Source organism: Crinia signifera, chromosome 7, assembly GCF_055691185.1.
Source record: "Crinia signifera chromosome 7, ASM5569118v1, whole genome shotgun sequence".
In the NCBI taxonomy this organism is placed as follows: domain Eukaryota; kingdom Metazoa; phylum Chordata; class Amphibia; order Anura; family Myobatrachidae; genus Crinia; species Crinia signifera.
Window position 1 is genome coordinate 65,764,407 of NC_139223.1, and position 19,005 is coordinate 65,783,411.

The 19,005-nt window shown below is 44.7% G+C and overlaps 1 protein-coding gene across 1 annotated transcript in view; it reads left to right on the forward strand.

Moving 5' to 3' along the window:
• The window catches only part of TMC7 (transmembrane channel like 7), a 74,714-nt gene that overhangs the window by 23,948 nt on the left and 31,761 nt on the right, over window positions 1-19,005 (forward strand). Inside the window, exons 2-3 of the mRNA XM_083153273.1 lie at window positions 10,928-11,165; window positions 12,283-12,431. Of these exons, the coding sequence (XP_083009399.1) occupies window positions 10,928-11,165; window positions 12,283-12,431 (387 nt within the window). The remainder of the gene's footprint in view (window positions 1-10,927; window positions 11,166-12,282; window positions 12,432-19,005) is intronic.

A 19,005-nucleotide genomic window follows, 5' to 3' on the forward strand; every position in this document is an offset into this window, starting at 1 on the left:
CTATTGCTTCTGTTCTATGCACCACAGATGCATGAGGGTGTTTTTATGATCTGTGCTACATGCAGCATCTGCAATGCTACCTGTGACCGCATGGCAAGGTGACTTCTGTTTGGTTGTATGTTCAGTATTATACTTTTTTGGGCACTTTGCTAATATTTTATCTGTGATGTCACCATTGCTGCATGCAGGGTGCAGTATTGCAGATGCTGCTTGTTGCACAAATACTGAAAACACCTTCCTGCAGCTGTGGTGCATAGTTCAGAGCAATGGGGCCGGGACTATTGCTTCTGTTCTATGCACCACAGATGCATGAGGGTGTTTTTATGATCTGTGCTACATGCAGCATCTGCAATGCTACCTGTGACCGCATGGCAAGGTGACTTCTGTTTGGTTGTATGTTCAGTATTATACTTTTTTGGGCACTTTGCTAATATTTTATCTGTGATGTCACCATTGCTGCATGCAGGGTGCAGTATTGCAGATGCTGCTTGTTGCACAAATACTGAAAACACCTTCCTGCAGCTGTGGTGCATAGTTCAGAGCAATGGGGCCGGGACTATTGCTTCTGTTCTATGCACCACAGATGCATGAGGGTGTTTTTATGATCTGTGCTACATGCAGCATCTGCAATGCTACCTGTGACCGCATGGCAAGGTGACTTCTGTTTGGTTGTATGTTCAGTATTATACTTTTTTGGGCACTTTGCTAATATTTTATTCGTGATGTCACCATTGCTGCATGCAGGGTGCAGCATTGCAGATGCCTCAAAGCTTCACGTGGTGCATAGTGCACATCAATGGTGCCGGGACCATTGCATCTGCACTATGCAACACGTGATGTAGCCAAAAAGTGCATTTTTTTCAAAAAAATTTACTTTTCTCTACCTCATGCCAGGACAGAGCTGTAATAGTAGCAATACTGTTTTTGTACCTTTTTTATATTTCTACAACAAAAAATTGTCTCTACCTCAGTACATTTGTAAAAAAATATTGCAGTCTTTTACTTATTTAATAAAAAAACAGTTATTTTCACTACACGTGTCTAGTACATTTTTACTTACCTTGCAATACTGATGCTGCAGGACCTTCACGATGGCTTTACAGGTCTCCGGGATGATGAGTCCCAACGCTTGCGGGGAAATGATGGATCCAAACTTTAGGTCCGCCAGCGATCGTCCTGTAGCCAAGAAACGGAGGGTCACCACCAGCCGGTCCTCAGCAGGGATAGCCATCCGGTACTTGGTATCCTGCTTCTGGATGTGGGGGGTGACCAGACGCAGCAGCTCCTGGAAGGTCTCATCGTCCATGCGAAGGAAATTCCGATAATCCTGGGGATTATTCTCGCGAATCTCCATCAGCAGGGGCATATGAGACCGCGCCTGTCGGCCCAGGAGCCACTGCTTGGTCCAGCAAGATCGAGCCTTCCTGCGCTGGGCCCTCATCCTCCTCACCCTGAGCACAGCGTAGGAAAGCAGGAAATCTTGCTGGGCAGAATCCATAACGCAAATAGCAGTATGGGAAAAGCAAAAAGCAAACTTTGTAGTGCAAAGCAAAAACAAAGCAGCCAAAAATAGCAATGTGCAGCGTTCAGCAGGTATACACCAAGCCTCACTAGTCACAAAGCAGAAATAAGGTCCTGCAAAATGGCCCCTAGTCTTTGTACCCCCTCTGCTAGCCCAGCCCATATTCTTTGTTTTCTTTTTTCCTTCCCCCTTGCCCCACTATGCTAGCCCTGCCCCTTATTAACATTTTAAAAACGACTGTACCACTGTACTCGCGATTTACTAACGATCCGCACATCCGACGGTCGTACGACCATCGTTACCGATGTCGGATCGTTAGCTAATCGTGTGCACCAGGGAACATGATCGTTCCCTAGTCGTTTACCGGCAGCGGGAGAGCGCACCAGGAAAGTGCACGCCAAATCGGTAGCCGATCGTTAGACGATCCTGGTCGTTCTGGTGTGTATGGGGCCTCAGTCTGACTCAGTCCTGTCTCCATTCATGCTGCCAGACAGTCTGTGCATTGCTGGTTCATTGATTGGTGCACCTGATGGAAATCCTGGCAGAAGCTGGAATCACCTGTAACCCTTTGCTCTCCTGTTCCATGTGGCTCACCTGTTTAGTTCAGACTGAAGTATTCTGGATTCATGCCTCAGATTGCAGATTGCCCTCTGTCATTTCCTCCAATCAATACAAGGCAGGGGGGATAAATATCTTGCTCACAGAGGCAGAACTGACTTCAGCAACGTGTCTTCCTGCTGCATGTGCTGGATGCTCTGTGCAGTTCAAGCCTGCTTCCTGGAATCCCTGCGTGAGTCTTCAGCGTTCAGCTCCCAGAGGCTCTGCCTGTCCGGCTGGTCCAGCGCTCCCGGTCTGGTACACAAATTGTCCAATTCCTGCTCATCTAGTTCTTGTGTTTATACTCGGTTTTCTTCAGTTATTTGTTATATGCCAAGTCGGCCATTTCAGTTCTGTTATCTCCGTCACCTGTTCCTGTGTCAACGCCAAGTCGCTACCCTGTCCTGATACCAGTTTCCTGACCTGCCTGCTACAAGCTGCATCCAGCTATTGTGTGCTACATCTCTGCTGTAAGCTTCCAGTAATCCTGTCATTCAGCTGTATCCTGATCCCAGCCATCCAATCTTAACTCATCCAATTGTCCAATCTTCAGTCATCCAATCGTCCAATCTTCAGTCATCCAGCCATCCAATCTTCAGTCATCCAGCCATCCAATCTTCAGTCATCCAATCGTCCAATCTTCAGTCATCCAATCGTCCAATCTTCAGTCAGCCAATCGTCCAATCTTCAGGTATCCTTTTCTCTAAACTCAAATCCTGAACATTGCCTTATCCTCCCAGAACTACCGGCACATATCTTGTTTATTTTGAATGGACTGCCATCTTGTTTATTTTTGCAAAGGACTGCTATCTTTTGTTACTTGTTATTTATCAGAGACTTGCATCTAGTTATTATTTGTCCAATCAAGAAGTATTGATCCTGGTTACATTATCTGTTATATGAGTTCCTTCAATAAACCTGTTTGTGTTTACCCATCTCCGGCTGGTCACGCCTCTCTTCCTGAGATCCGCACCACTCCATCAATCCACCATCTGACCACTCCAGTCACGACTGATTCCACACACCCATTTCGTGACAGTTTGCTGAAGTCACATGGACTTGGTCAGTGATCCGAGTGTGAGAAGTGTGGGTTGTCTAGATCACAGTACCAGCATGGAGAGACAGATTGATCTTCAGTTCTTACTCACAAAGTTCTGGCAAGACTTATCTGGTTGTTCTTGCAAGCTGCAGCAATCCTTGCCGGCTAATGAATCCTCACGTGTCACATCTGCAGCCGCATGTCATTTGGCCTCTTCACCTCTACCCCCTGACTACCTGGCTACTCCAAAGGAGGACGATGAGGCTTCTGCGGACAGTGGGTCTGTCATAAGTCCGTTACTTTGCCATCTGGAATCTGGTTCTGCTTGGACCTTTAAAGAGCCAGAATCAGAGACATTAAAGGTTTTACACCAGTTACTGAATCAACTACAGGAATTACCATCTAAAAATTTTTCTGTAGTCTCCGCCATATTGGACAGTTCTTTGGTACCCCTTTCCAGTGGAACTGTGCTCAAAGGAACTTCCACTACACTTCCAAGTACTCCTGAGAAGTCCTCTCATAAGCCTTGTAAGGACATACCACAAAGCAGACCACGAGCCCAGTTGTCTGAGGAGGAATGTCAGCGGTGCAGGCAGCTAGACCTGTGCTTCTATTGTGGTGGTTCAGACCATTTCATAGAAGATTGTTCTCTCCGTCAGCCCAGAAATGGGGAGATTCCTCCCGTTACAGCTCAGAAAGAAACCCGAGTTAATACTTGGGGCCCTAGAACAAAGATCATCTTGGCCAAACACGGTTTTACTGCTGTCCACAGAGCTCCTGGGAAGGTTCCTGTATCCATTACTGGAGGTGGTGTCTCAGGATTTTCTGCCCAAAAGCATGTGTCCGTCTCATCAACCTCAGGAGGGTTGTCCAATACCGCAGCCCCAGCAGAGGTATCTTGTGCTAAAGATTCAGAACGAGTATCCTGTCTCCAGCCCCAGGAGGGGGCTCTCTGTCTCCAGCCCCAGGAGGGGGCTCTCTGTCTCCAGCCCCAGGAGGGGGCTCTCTGTCTCCAGCCCCAGGAGGGGGCTCTCTGTCTCCAGCCCCAGGAGGGGGCTCTCTGTCTCCAGCCCCAGGAGGGGGCTCTCTGTCTCCAGCCCCAGGAGGGGGCTCTCTGTCTCCAGCCCCAGGAGGGGGCTCTCTGTCTCCAGCCCCAGGAGGGGGCTCTCTGTCTCCAGCCCCAGGAGGGGGCTCTCTGTCTCCAGCCCCAGGAGGGGGCTCTCTGTCTCCAGCCCCAGGAGGGGGCTCTCTGTCTCCAGCCCCAGGAGGGGGCTCTCAGTCTCCAGCCCCAGGAGGGGGCTCTCTGTCTCCAGCCCCAGGAGGGGGCTCTCAGTCTCCAGCCCCAGGAGGAGGTTTTCTGTGTCCAGTCCCAAGTGGCGGTGAATCAGAGTGTCCTGCTCCTGGAGGGGGTCTTGTGTACCAAGGACCTAGGAGAAGAGTCTGATATGTTGGCCCTAGCCTCCGGGCCTGAGGACACTTCTGCCCTGGCCTCTGGGCCTGAGGACACTTCTGCCCTGGCCTCCGGGCCTGAGGACACTTCTGCCCTGGCCTCCGGGCCTGAGGACACACCTGCCCTGGCCTCCGGGCCTAAGGACACACCTGCCCTGGCCTCCGGGCCTGAGGACACACCTGCCCTGGCCTCCGGGCCTGAGGACACACCTGCCCTGGCCTCCGGGCCTGAGGACACACCTGCCCTGGCCTCCGGGCCTGAGGACACACCTGCCCTGGCCTCCGGGCCTGAGGACACACCTGCCCTGGCCTCCGGGCCTGAGGTTGTTCCAGTTATTCCAGTGCAGACTGCCTTGCCCAAGGCATCCGAGGGGTCTGCCATGCACAAAACACTCAATGTGCCCGCCGTGTCTGAGGCTTCCGTGGTTCCAGTTTTTCCTAAAAAGTCCAAGATTCTTGATCAGCTGAAGCCTTCCAAAGCCCCAATTCCATCAAAACCATTTCAAGATTCAAGCAGAGAATATTCGCCCATCTATTTTGATGGGGATCTTGTCCATTATGAAGCCCTGGTGAACCAATATTTGTCTGTATTGGAAACCGAACCTTCATCTGGTCTCACGCTAGCCAACATCGTCAGTTACCTGTTTTTGTCATTTAAAGGAGAAGCTTTGGAGTGGGCTTGTCCGCTTTATGAATCTAACGACTCCAGACTTCGAGATCTGACATCCTTCTCCAAGGCCGTAGTGGAAAGGTTCGGTTCAAAGACTCCCTGTAAGAATTCCTCCACCGCTACAGTTAAAAGTCATCCGGTGGCCAAAACCGACCATTCTTTGCCATCCATCCAAGATTGTGCGCCATCTCAACAATGCCTTAGAACCTCCAAGGTTTCAAAAAATTGTCTATTGATGCCCAAATCTATGGACGTTAGAATTGGGTACACATCCATGTCCACCCATTGTGTTTGTTCCTCTGGACTGTCCAATTCTCCAGGATCATCTTCTGAAAAGCAATCTGCCCCGTCAATACCCACCATATGTATTGGATCTTCCGCTTCATGCTACCTCAGTGGTCCTTCAGGGAGTTTCAATTCAACTGAGAGGTCTTCAATCCTGACCTTAGACCAAGACTCAAATTCAGAGTATGATTATGATGCCACTCCCTTTCTGGGAGGTCCTGTGCTCTCTGATGCCTGTTTTGCAGAACCTAAAGCTTCACCTTCCTCAAAAAAATCAAAGCATTCATCTAAGAAAAAGAAGAAGCATCGTCGTTAACCTTGAGCTCCCTTCCAAAGAAGGTTCTGGCATAGGTGTCCGGAGTCCACCCTGAAGGAGGGGGTAATGTCACAGATCTGCTTAGTCAAGCTTACCTGAATGGTGATTCTGCTCTGTGTCTCAGTCTGACTCAGTTCTGTCTCCATTCATGCTGCCAGACAGTCTGTGCATTGCTGGTTCATTGATTGGTGCACCTGATGGAAATCCTGGCAGAAGCTGGAATCATCTGTAACCCTTTGCTCTCCTGTTCCATGTGGCTCACCTGTTTAGTTCAGACTGAAGTATTCTGGATTCATGCCTCAGATTGCAGATTGCCCTCTGTCATTTCCTCCAATCAATACAAGGCAGGGGGGATAAATATCTTGCTCACAGAGGCAGAACTGACTTCAGCAACTTGTCTTCCTGCTGCATGTGCTGGATGCTCTGTGCAGTTCAAGCCTGCTTCCTGGAATCCCTGCGTGAGTCTTCAGCGTTCAGCTCCCAGAGGCTCTGCCTGTCCGGCTGGTCCAGCGCTCCCGGTCTGGTACACAAATTGTCCAATTCCTGCTCCAGTTCCTGCTTATCTAGTTCCTGTGTTTATACTCGGTTTTCTTCAGTTATTTGTTATATGCCAAGTCGGCCATTTCAGTTCTGTTATCTCCGTCACCTGTTCCTGTGTCAACGCCAAGTCGCTACCCTGTCCTGATACCAGTTTCCTGACCTGCCTGCTACAAGCTGCATCCAGCTATTGTGTGCTACGTCTCTGCTGTAAGCTTCCAGTAATCCTGTCATTCAGCTGTATCCTGATCCCAGCCATCCAATCTTCAGTCATCCAATCGTCCAATCTTCAGTCATCCAATCGTCCAATCTTCAGTCATCCAGCCATCCAATCTTCAGTCATCCAGCCATCCAATCTTCAGTCATCCAGCCGTCCAATCTTCAGTCATCCAATCGTCCAATCTTCAGGTATCCTTTTCTCTAAACTCAAATCCTGAACATTGCCTTATCCTCCCAGAACTACCGGCACATATCTTTTTTATTTTGAATGGACTGCCATTTTGTTTATTTTTGCAAAGGACTGCTATCTTTTGTTACTTGTTATTTATCAGAGACTTGCATCTAGTTATTATTTGTCCAATCAAGAAGTATTGATCCTGGTTACATTATCTGTTATATGAGTTACTTCAATAAACCTGTTTGTGTTAACCCATCTCCGGCTGGTCACGCCTCTCTTCCTGAGATCCGCACCACTCCATCAATCCACCATCTGACCACTCCAGTCACGACTGATTCCACACACCCATTTCGTGACACAGAGTTTTCATTAGATGATTTACTCCAATTTTTGGAAGTGAAGGTGGTGAAGGTCTGACTGTCGACTTATCTAGGGTCTGTGAGGAGACCATATTGAGGTCTCCACCAACTATGAGGTTTGAGTCTATGTGTGGGGTGAGGACTGCTATCATTGTGCGGAAGAGCTGTTTGGAGTAGGGTGGAGGTGCATAGATGTTAGCTAGAGTGTAGCGTTTACCTTCGTGTTCAACTTCAGCTATTACATATCTACCATCTGGGTCAGCGTCGGTGCGGGTCACCTCCAGCGCGAGAGATCTTCTAGCCATTGTTACTACTCCACGAGCTCTGGAAGAAAAACATGAATGAGCCAAAACTGCCCAGCCTAATATCTGCAGTTTGGGAATTTCTGAGGCTACTAAGTGCGTTTCCTGAAGAAGTGCAATGTCCACTTTGGACCTATTCAGGTATACCAGCAGTTTTCTACGTTTCATAGGTGAATTTACGCCTCCCACATTCCAAGTACTGATATTTACATTAGAAATCATGGTGTGTAAAGTATTGGAATGGGACAGAAGTCTTATTCACAACGAGTCTAGAGTAAAATCTATCAAAAACAAGTCGGCATGAAATTATGACATTCAAGGAGTTAGTCCATGACGAGCGTATGTTATTCTCACCTAGGCTCGGGAGATGGGAAATGGGTAAGGTGGGAGGGAGGAAAGTATTGAAGGTAAAAGAAAGAGGAAGGAGAAGAGGAAAAAAACAAGAGTGCTAATGCCCCGCAGGTAGAGATACCTGGGGGGTGACCTCCTAACATAAACATGAGAACTAACTCTAACAGAGAGTTATGTCAATTTGAATTAACCGGTACCTAACAAGGGCCACGTTTGACCCCCAACATTTTCAACAGGTGGAAATAACTGCTTATCAGAAGCCTTCGGGGGGGGGGGGGGGGGTTGGGTGGTGGGGTTAGATGAGACAAACTATAGATGTCTGAGTGTATCACCCAGTATCTTTAAGTATCCCACCATGGTTATTACTGTTGTTCTATACAAATAACATTAGACCAATGCCTGGAATAGGAGACAGTGGTTATAGTGTCAGAATAAAGTGAAGCATGTCCGTGGAATGTCTTCAGCACATGAAAGCACAGTGCTCAAGTAGTTGCCATGTCTGTTTAGAGCAGTCACTGTGAGTGAGCATCTTATTCAGCTTCAGTAGGCTGAAAAGGGAAGATAAGAAAATATGTGGGGGGGGGGGCGTTGTAAGGGGAAGATGTGGATTCAGCTTCAGTGTGACGGATTACTATAAGTATTTTCAGCGGATTGTGTGTGTAGTTTATCAGGTCGGGTGTCAGAAATGTCTTCTGCAGCTTGGCGGGAAAGTTCTTTGAGGTAACGCCTCGTTGGCGGGGTCTGAAAAATCTTTAAAGGTGTTGCCATCATATATTCTTAACTTAGCTGGGTATAAGAGCCCAAATTTTCGGCCTTCTGAGGCCAGAGCTGAGCAGAGCGGAGAAAAAGCTTTCCTGGCTTTAGACAGTTCTGCAGAGAAATCTTGAAAGATGTATAGTTTGTGGCCTTCCCACATGAGATTTTTGATTTTGCGTGAAGCAGACCATATTTCAACTTTATGCAGATAGTTGAGGCATTTAAAAAGAGTCACTCATGGCCGCGGTCTGTTTGGGGTTGGTGGTGGGCCGACCCGGTGCACCCTCTCTATAACTAAGTCTGTGCAAGCTTATGTAATGCCTAGAAGCGAGGGTAGGGTGTTGCGGACAAAATTGGCTAGTGCGGGGCCTTTGAGTGATTCGGGTAGTCCCACCAGCCTAATGTTGTTCCTGCGTGACCTGTTTTCGAGTTCCTCAACTCTGTTCCAAAGCTGAAAGTTTTCTTTCGTTAGCAAAAACACAAGTGGACATATTAAAGCTATGTCATGTGAGGCTGCGCCTATTTGGTTCTCTGCGACTGTGACCCTCTGAGATAGTTTCTGTAGCTGGGAAGTGATATCATCCACAGCTCTGGTGAGAAGGGGTGTCATAGTGGCGTTAATTGCTTCCACCACCTCCCGGTATGTAACGGTCTCCAGCCCATGTGTCAGGTGTCCCCCTAGGGTGTTACCTTCTGCTGCCTGCTTTTTATGTGCAGGATAAGAGGAGTCTGCAGCGTTGTCCGGCTCCATATTGTTAGCCCCTCGCCGCTTGTCTGAGCGTTGCTGCTGCGGCGGCGTTTGTGACGGCTGCGGTGCTTGTTGCCGATCCATTCGTGGAGTTCAGCGGGTGTCTGGGGGGAGATGTGGGGTAGGGCAGCGGGGTTGAAGAAGCTCCAGGAGCCTTTTAATTGTGTTTGTTGAGGCGGCGTGAGCGGAGCTCAGAGCGGGAGCTCCGTCCTCATCAGAGCCGGAAGCGGAAGTTGATTGAGCGTTTACTTAAAACATGCGGAAATCTGTGTTTTCTCCTGTGTATCAGGCCTCAAGTCGTGATGAAAAACCCACATGTTCCTTTTAAAACGTTACTTCTTAGAAAACCGAGGAGAATTGCACACACATATTTCCCTATCACATATAAATTGTTAGCCTTGAGGCAATTCTGACAAGTAAGGACATGTTTGCAAATGTAAGGACTTCATTTCTGCTCTAAGTTGTTGTCCAAAAATGTAAAGTGTGCGAAGCATGTGTGTCAATGTCATTGTTTGCTAAGGTTGTTTTCGGTCCTGATAATGGGTGATTATTGTTCAGCAATATTCCTGTCAAAGGGCCAGAGAATTCACAAATTGGTGATCCTCAAATGACTGCACATCTGTACCGTTAGCCTAATTAGCTACTGAATATGCGCATGGATTGTAAACGGAAAGCATCCGGAAGGAAGCTGGCTTTTGGGGTGTAAACCTTCCGTTTTCTGAGATTGTCAAAAAAAACGCAAGAAGAAGGGTCTTTGACATCAGCACTGGCCTCTGTCTATCTCAGATTAGCACTTTTGCACAGACTTTAAAAACCTTTCTATAGGCTCCATACACTAATGAGATTTGGGGATGAAGAGTGGCGGGCAGTAAGCAGACTCTGGTGGGGGGAGCCGGACAGTGGTGTTCTCAGAGAGAGATGTGCAGTGGTGCTTCTATCACAGGCCTAGTCTGCATATCAGTTCTCGCTTACAGACCACATTGGGCTAGAAGCACCACTGAAGAACTGCACAGGTTTTGTCCTAATGTTTAGAAATCACATTTACTCATGTACATACATCTGGCAACTTGCAGTCCCCTAGCATTCAAGATAGTTCTCATGTGTTTTAAGTAAGGTACACTTTGGACGATGTGCACCCAGTGGGATATTGTGAGCACAGACCCGGCAGGGTAGCTGGCATCAGCAAATGCATTCACACTAGCTGATGCCGGGCATAATGAGCGATGGCAGGGGTGGGGGGAGTATTCCGCAGAATGGCATGAGCTAGCAATAGCCATCCTGCATGTGGATACAACGGAGGACATAGCTAACGACCCATGGGAGCGTGCATTGTTAATAATCTAGTGCATATACATAGGCGATATGGATGGACATATAGTTAACAATAGTCTTAATATATTGTCTACATTTTTAGTGTGCATGAGACTGATCACCTGGTAAAAACAAATACAGATCAGGGTCGGAGGGTAGATTGTGAGATTATCAAGTAAAAAATTGTCAGCATATGAAGTGTTTTTTTTTTTGGCCGAGTGTTGTGTAGGAAGTTAAGTTGTGGTCCTTTTTTGATATTATATGACTTAAATCTGGTTTCTCTTTCAGATGTATTCCTCCCAGATGATCATGTATCTCCCAATCAATTCTTGTATGAATTACCGAGTTACCAGTCCCTGTTGAGACGGAAACCTTCAAATTATGGAACCATGGAAACTCTCAAAAGTAGCCGGCAGCTGAAAGCTTCAATATCTCGGAAGCAGAGTTACCCGGAATCTGTAGATGGTGACCTCAGTGTTTCTCCGTGTGATCGTCCTCTCAGTATCCAGGAAAAAAGAAAATTAAGGTCTGTTCTTAAATTTGAGCTATTGTTGTTGAATATGCAACAAGAAAATTTGAAATTTAAAACCAGTAATGTCTTGGATCTATCTGTACCACTTTTAGAGGTCAATCCAAGTAACCGGCACCAACACTGCAATTCACATAGATTTTTGTATGCAGCCTTATGGGGCTTTTCTTTTCTGATCTGTTTAATGCGGTTCTCTTTTATCTACTTGTTGGTCTTGTGTGAACCTGAGGGTTCATAAACTTTCAAGCATTACCGTGTGTGTGTGTGTGTGTGTATGTATGTATGTATATATATGTATGTATATATGTATATATATATATATATATATATATATATATATATATATATATATATATATATATATATATATATATATATAGAGAGAGAGAGAGCGCACACTGATGTACTCCACTACCTGATTGGTTTTCACCAATATTTGAAACCGATATAGGTACAATAAGTACAACTTATGGTGATACAATTTGTATTTTATTAAAAGTCTTCACTTCAAATTCCATGATTTACATCCATTCATTTCTTTCAAGATTATGTAATATCCCTATGCGTTTCATCTTTAGAAATACTTCATCAGGGTTTTTTTTTTACACTGCGGGTGGTAGAAATGGCAAAAATAAATTAAAATGAACATCAGTACATTTACATAAATGTCAATAGTACGTACCGAATAAGGCAATGAATAAGAAATAAGGTGCAAATAGGGCTCTTTTTAGAGATCCCAAGATCTACAAATTATTGTTAAAATCATATATGAGTATATGTATTGAGGAAATTTAAATCTTAAAATAGAGGAGAGCATGTACAAGAAAACCGATCATTTGAATACCTACCGAAAGTTAAAATGTCCCATAGGACACATTGAGTGGCCAATGCCTCAAGCTGGTCTGTCACTTGAATTTTCAGATAGAAATCGGCTTTAATGGCAAAGGAAGTTGGAAGCCTACAGTGAGGAGGATGATTTTGATAAATAGACAAATATTATATATATTTGACACATTTTATGTCCTCAAGAAGGGGAATATGTACTTTAAAATTTATGTAATTACAAATGAGTTCTTTATTTATGTATTTAAACTGCTATTTGTTCTCATTTTAGGGATTTACAGACACTACGTTCCCAATATCCTAATGGATGGAGTCAGTGGAGAGACAACAGCAGAAATGTATACAGGACTGCCAGAGATGACCTAACTGCGCTCCTGTCTCATATGCAGCTCTGGAGAAGCAATATTCACAGTATTGAGGGTAAATGTTGATCACTATGATTCTCTCCTTTCTGTCTTGGTCTTGTAGCTGTTTGTGGGACTGTTGTCTGTACAGCTTTGACGCTGGAAACAAGAGACCCATTGTTTGTGATGAATTCCCTTTATAAGGTGATATTGATTGCTGGGTTCCTAATGTAAAGGATATTTCTTTTATTTCAACTTCTCAGTTTTTTTTTTTTTTAGTGAAAGGAGAACGTATTGTCTTTGTCTATCTCTGACACAATAGTTGCATACTGTATATTATGGTTTTAGATAAGATTCATATAGATGACTAGCGGTCACCGACGCTGGAATTCTAAAGGAGGTAATTCTGACAGGGTACTTATCCTCCCACTGAATTCCCACTGTGATTTGTGAGGGAAAACTTCTGATGCTGGCATCTGTGATTTTCAGGAACTGCACATCACATCAATGTTGTGGAATTCAGTCCCCTCCTCTTCCAAATATCCTCCCTAAATGTAAATCTTATTTACATCACTGTATGAATGGGACGCACAAGCAGACTGAGTAGAACTATACGATATGCAACATTGTGTGCGCAACTGCGGCTGTGTCTGCATACCACATGCTGCATTAAAGTGTTTTCAATTAAAACAGCCAAAGACACTGTAAAGGCCCATACGCCCTGGGCGAGTTGCCATAAAAAATTGAAGGGACCAGGACTGACAAAACAGGCGCCCCCCCCCCCCCCCCCCAAACTCCACCGTGTTTCAGAGATGTGTATACTGTTGGTGGAGATATAACAGGGGTGAGGGGGTCTTATATTGGTGTGTAATCTGCAAACCAGTTTCAAAAGAAAATTTTCAACGTTTGGGATGTGGGGGTGGTTTGTATAACATGTCAAACTATCATACATTACATGATACTCTTATATGATAATGTATAATATATATGATACGCTTATCTCAAAATATATCCCCGCTTGACCTCTCCGCTCTGCACAAGATCTGCGTCTCTCATCCACACTCATTACTCGCTCCCACTTACACTTGCAGGATTTCTGTCGTGCAGCACCGACTATATGGAATGCCCTTCCACGCACATTAAGGGGGGTATTCAATGTCAGGGTCACGGCAGTCGAGCTTGCTCGACCGCCGTGACCCAGTCCCGTTCTCGGTCAGCTCGACCGAGAACACGCAGGCGGGATTCAATGTCCCGCCTGCCGGGGAGCGAAAAGGGGGCGTGGCCGCGAGTTGCGGCCAGGAAGAGGCGAGCTGCAGCCGGCAGCTCGTCACTTCCCGGCTGTTCTCGGCAGCTAGTGATGTCGGGCTCGTTTTGCCGAGATACCCTGCTCAATGCTGTCGGGGAAGACAGCATTGAATAGGGCCCGGCGGGCATCTCCCCGATGGGAGGTGCTCGCCGGAGATTGAATATCCCCCTAAGAATCTCCTCTAACCTCCATACTTTCAAGCATTCCCTGGAAACTCATCTCTTCAGGCAAGCCTATCATATCCAGGAACACGCACATAACCTCCAGTAGCAGTCATATCTAATTGAATCCTATCAGGACTGTCTTGTGATCTGATGGGACTGCCATGCTATGGAATTCTATCTTTATGTATCCCTCCTATTATCCCTATAGATTGTAAGCTTGCGAGCAGGGACCTCCTACCTCTGTTGGATTTCTTCTACCCAGTTTGTTTAATCACTGTTGTTTCCAATTGTAAAGCGCAACGGAATATGCAGCGATGTATAAGAAACTGTAAATAAATAATAATAAACAAATATATGATAGAATAAAAAAGATGTACAGCTATTATGTAACCTCTCATTCATATATACTCCTGCCCCAATCTCTTCCCTCTCACACATATATCCAGCCCTGCCCATCCACCTGCCTCTCACATATATACCCATTCCTGCCCCAGCCACTTCTCTCACACACCTATACCCCAACCGCCTTGCTCTCATGCATATTTTCTCCTGCCCCAGACACCTCCCTCTCAAATACATATACCCCAGCCCTGCCTCATCCTTCCACTCCTCATACACTTATCCCTCAGCTACCTACCTCTCATACATATATATACGCAGTCCTGCCCCAGCACCTCACACACCTATACCACAGCCACCTACCTCTCATATATATATTTGAGATACCCCACTTTTTCGGGTTTTGGATCTGGATTGGTTTTGGCAAAACCACCCTTGTGGGTTTTGGTTTTGGATCTGGATTTTTATGAAAAAATGCTAAAAATGGCTAAAATAACAGAATTTGGGCCTGTTTTTGCCCCTAAAGTATTATTAGCATCAATAACATTAGTTTCCACTCATTTCTAATAAATTTTGATCACTTCACAGCTTACAAAATTGTTTTCATTTACTGTAGTTGGCCCAAAAGGGTATACTGAGGTAGCTGGATGACTAAGCTAAGCGACAGCAGTGGGCATCACATACATGTGGACCTTACACTTCCAACCTGGCACATCTTGGAAGCAGAGCGGCACTGCAGGGGCAGACAGGGTGGCAGTTAAATAAACTATCCCAAAAAAAGAAATGCTCCAAAGAGCAAAAAATACAAAGAGGTATCGGCCTTGTCATGACTGGTGGTAGCAGCTTCAGCACTTCTATCAGGTTGCTGATCTCCCACTATTTCCTCCTCCATCAAAAATGTGTTTTTATTTTATTTATTACTTTTATTTATTTTTCTTACTTTACACTGGACACAGCCTGTCACACTGGACACAGCCCCTGGACACAGCCCGTCACTCTGGACACAGCTCCTGTACACTGGACACAGCCCCTGGACAATGGACACAGCCCCTGGACAATGGACACAGCCCCTGGACAATGGACACAGCCCCTGGACAATGGACACAGCCCCTGGACAATGGACACAGCCCCTGGACAATGGACACAGCCCCTGGACAATGGACACAGCCCCTGGACAATGGGCACAGCCTCTGGACACCGCCCCTGGACACAGCTCCTTTACACTGGACACAGTCGGCACATTGGACACAGCCCCTGGACAATGGACACAGCCCGTCAACCTGGACACAGCCTCTGGACAATGGACACAGCCTCTGGACACCCCCCCCTGGACACAGCTCCTGTACACTGGACACAGCCGTCACACTGGACACTGCCCCTGGACCTTGCCCCTGGACACTGGACACAGCCCGTCACCCTGGACACAGCCCGTCACCCTGGACACAGCCCGTCACCCTGGACACAGCCCGTCACCCTGGACACAGCCCGTCACCCTGGACACAGCCCGTTACCCTGGACACCGCCCCTGGACAATGGACACAGCCTCTGGACACCGCCCCGGGACACAGCTCCTGTACACTGGACACAACCCCTGTACACAGGCCCTGTCACACTGGACACAGGCCCTGTCACACTGGACACAGGCCCTGTCACACTGGACACAGGCCCTGTCACACTGGACACAGCCCCTGTACAGCCCCTTGTACACTGGCCACTGCAGCCCCTGTACACTGGACTTGTGTACAGCAGCCCCTGCAGACCCTAATCGAGTGAGCAGCAGCAAAATAATATATTATTATTATAGCACAGAGCACAACCACCCTCTTCTATGCTGGAGTAAAGTGGCGGGGCGCGCGTGCGTCTTATATAGAATCCAGATCCCGCGAGAATCAGACAGCGCGATGATGACGTTTTGCCTCGTTTTCGGTCCGGAATTTAGGCGTGAACTCCCGAGCCGGCTCGGATCGCGATATTCGGATCTGTTGGATCCCGGAGATCCGGACCCGCTATATATATATATATATATATATATATATATATATATATATATATATATATATATATATATATATATATATATATATATATATATATATATATATATATATATATATATATATATATATATATATATATATATATATATTTATATATATATATTTATATATATATATTTATATATTCCTATATATATATATTTATATATTCCTATATATATATATTTATATATTCCTATATATATATATTTATATATTCCTATATATATATATTTATATATTCCTATATATATATATTTATATATTCCTATATATATATATATATTCCTATATATATATATATATTCCTATATATATATATATATTCCTATATATATATATATATATATATTCCTATATATATATATATATATATTCCTATATATATATATATATATATTCCTATATATATATATATATATATTCCTATATATATATATATATATATTCCTATATATATATATATATTCCTATATATATATATATATATATATTCCTATATATACATATATATATATATATATATATTCCTATATATATATATATATATATATATATATTCCTATATATATATATATATATATATATATATATATATTCCTATATATATATATATATATATATATATATATATTCCTATATATATATATATATATATATATATATATTCCTATATATATATATATATATATATATATATATTCCTATATATATATATATATATATATATATATATATTCCTATATATATATATTCCTATTGTAATCCAGCAGGACTCCAGGAAACACCTGCACCAGTCAAATAGAATCCAGAATAATGCTTTAAAATGGCATATTTATTCAGCCCAAGCTCGCATCAATCAGAGCAGATACATGCAAGATACATTACGGGTCTCCTCGACGGCCGTTTCGGTGCTAAACAGCACCTTTCTCAAGAGGGGTCATCAAAACTATGCTGGCTAGAGCACGAATATATAAGTTGTACATGCCTTACTCACCTGTGTGCAATCCTGATTGCCGGAGGACACGCCGCCCTGTAGATCCAACCTGTCATTGCCACCATGCATTCAGATCACAGCGCCGTCCGATACCAGAAGTACCAACGGCGTTGTGGAACCAATATGCTGGGCGCGCCGACGGGGGACCTAACTAGGGTTCCTATGTCCCCGGAAACATCCGAGAGCACACAGGTTGTTACCATGGTAACATGATACACAATATAATGTGCATTACAACACAAAAAATAACCGGATCAAACAGTGCATAAAATGAACAACATTCAAGAGATAACAGCTCATATGCTGTAAGAGAACATCCATGCAAAAAAATGGGAATTAATTATCAATATACAGATTTATACTATATGTCAGCACGATCGCTATAAAGATACAGCCATCGCGCTGACATAGTCACATAGGCATCTAGAGCGGTGCACATCATGGATAAATATACAGATAACTAATTCACCTAATAAACAGTAATAAACAGTGAAAATAAGAATTCTTCATTTAAACGGGCGCATACAATTTAGCTCATGTATCCAATAGCATTCTTTTTTCATGAGCAGTCCGTGCCTATCTTCCCCTCTCCTCAAAGGGGGTACATGTTCCAGTGGCATAAAGGCAAAATCCTTAATAGAATGTCCATTATTGACAAAATGTCTCGCCACTGGGGGCGTACTGGCCTCAATCTTCAAGTATGCCTTATTTATAGAGGACCTGTGGGCGCCAATCCTCTTTTAACATGCGCATGGTCTTGCCCACGTACAATTTGTTGCATAGGCACCTGATAATATAGACAACAAACTTTGTCTCACAGTCCATAGAATGTTTTAGCATGTATCTCTTGCCTGTATCTGGATGTGTAAAGGAGTGTGTGTGGATAATATGTCGACAGTTCACACAACCAGAGCATTTATGTGAGCCAGCAGCCCTAGAAAGCCAGTTTTTTGTCTGGTCTACTTTAGGACTGATGTCCGAGTAGGATAGTTGCTGTTTCAAGTTTTGGCTGCGTTTAAAGCAGAACAGTGGAGGACTTTGGCACACACTCCCCATTACAGGGTCTGTTCGCAAAATGTGCCAATGTTTCAGGATGGAGTCTTTGATCACTCTAGAGGCCACCGAATATGTTGTTGCAAAGTGCAGCCTCTGCTCCTTCTCCTCCCTGGGCTTAGGGAACAAAAGATCACTCCTCTGTAGGCTCTTACATTTAGCTCTGGCCTCTTCGACCTCCTTACGGTCATATTGGCGTGTAAGAAATTGCTGACACATGTCATCAAGAATATCATCGAGTTTAGCGGGATTCGATGTTATGCGCACTGCTCTCGAGTTGCGAGTATGGCAACCCACGCTTAAGTGGCTGTGGGTGAAAGCTGGTTGCCAACAGAAGCGTATTTTTGTCGGTGGGTTTTTTATATAATGAAGTCTCAAATTTGCCATTGGAAATTGTGATAAGCACGTCCAGAAAGTGAAGCCTGTCACTAATAGTAGATGTAAACCTAATCTATGGAGGGACATGTTACCAGTGGAGTACCACAGGGATCTCTACTTGGACCAGTGCTCTTTAATATCTTTGTTAGTGACATTGCAAATGGTATTGAAGGGAAAGTATGCCTTTTTGCAGATGATACAAAGATATGCAACAGAGTAGACACACCAGGAGGGGTAAATCAAATGACTGATGATCTAAGTAAACTTGAGAATTGGTCAAGAGAATGGCAACTACAGTTTAATGCTAAAAAATGCAAAATTATGCACTTGGGACTCAAAAACCCAAAGGCTCAATATAGTATCAAGGGTACTATAAT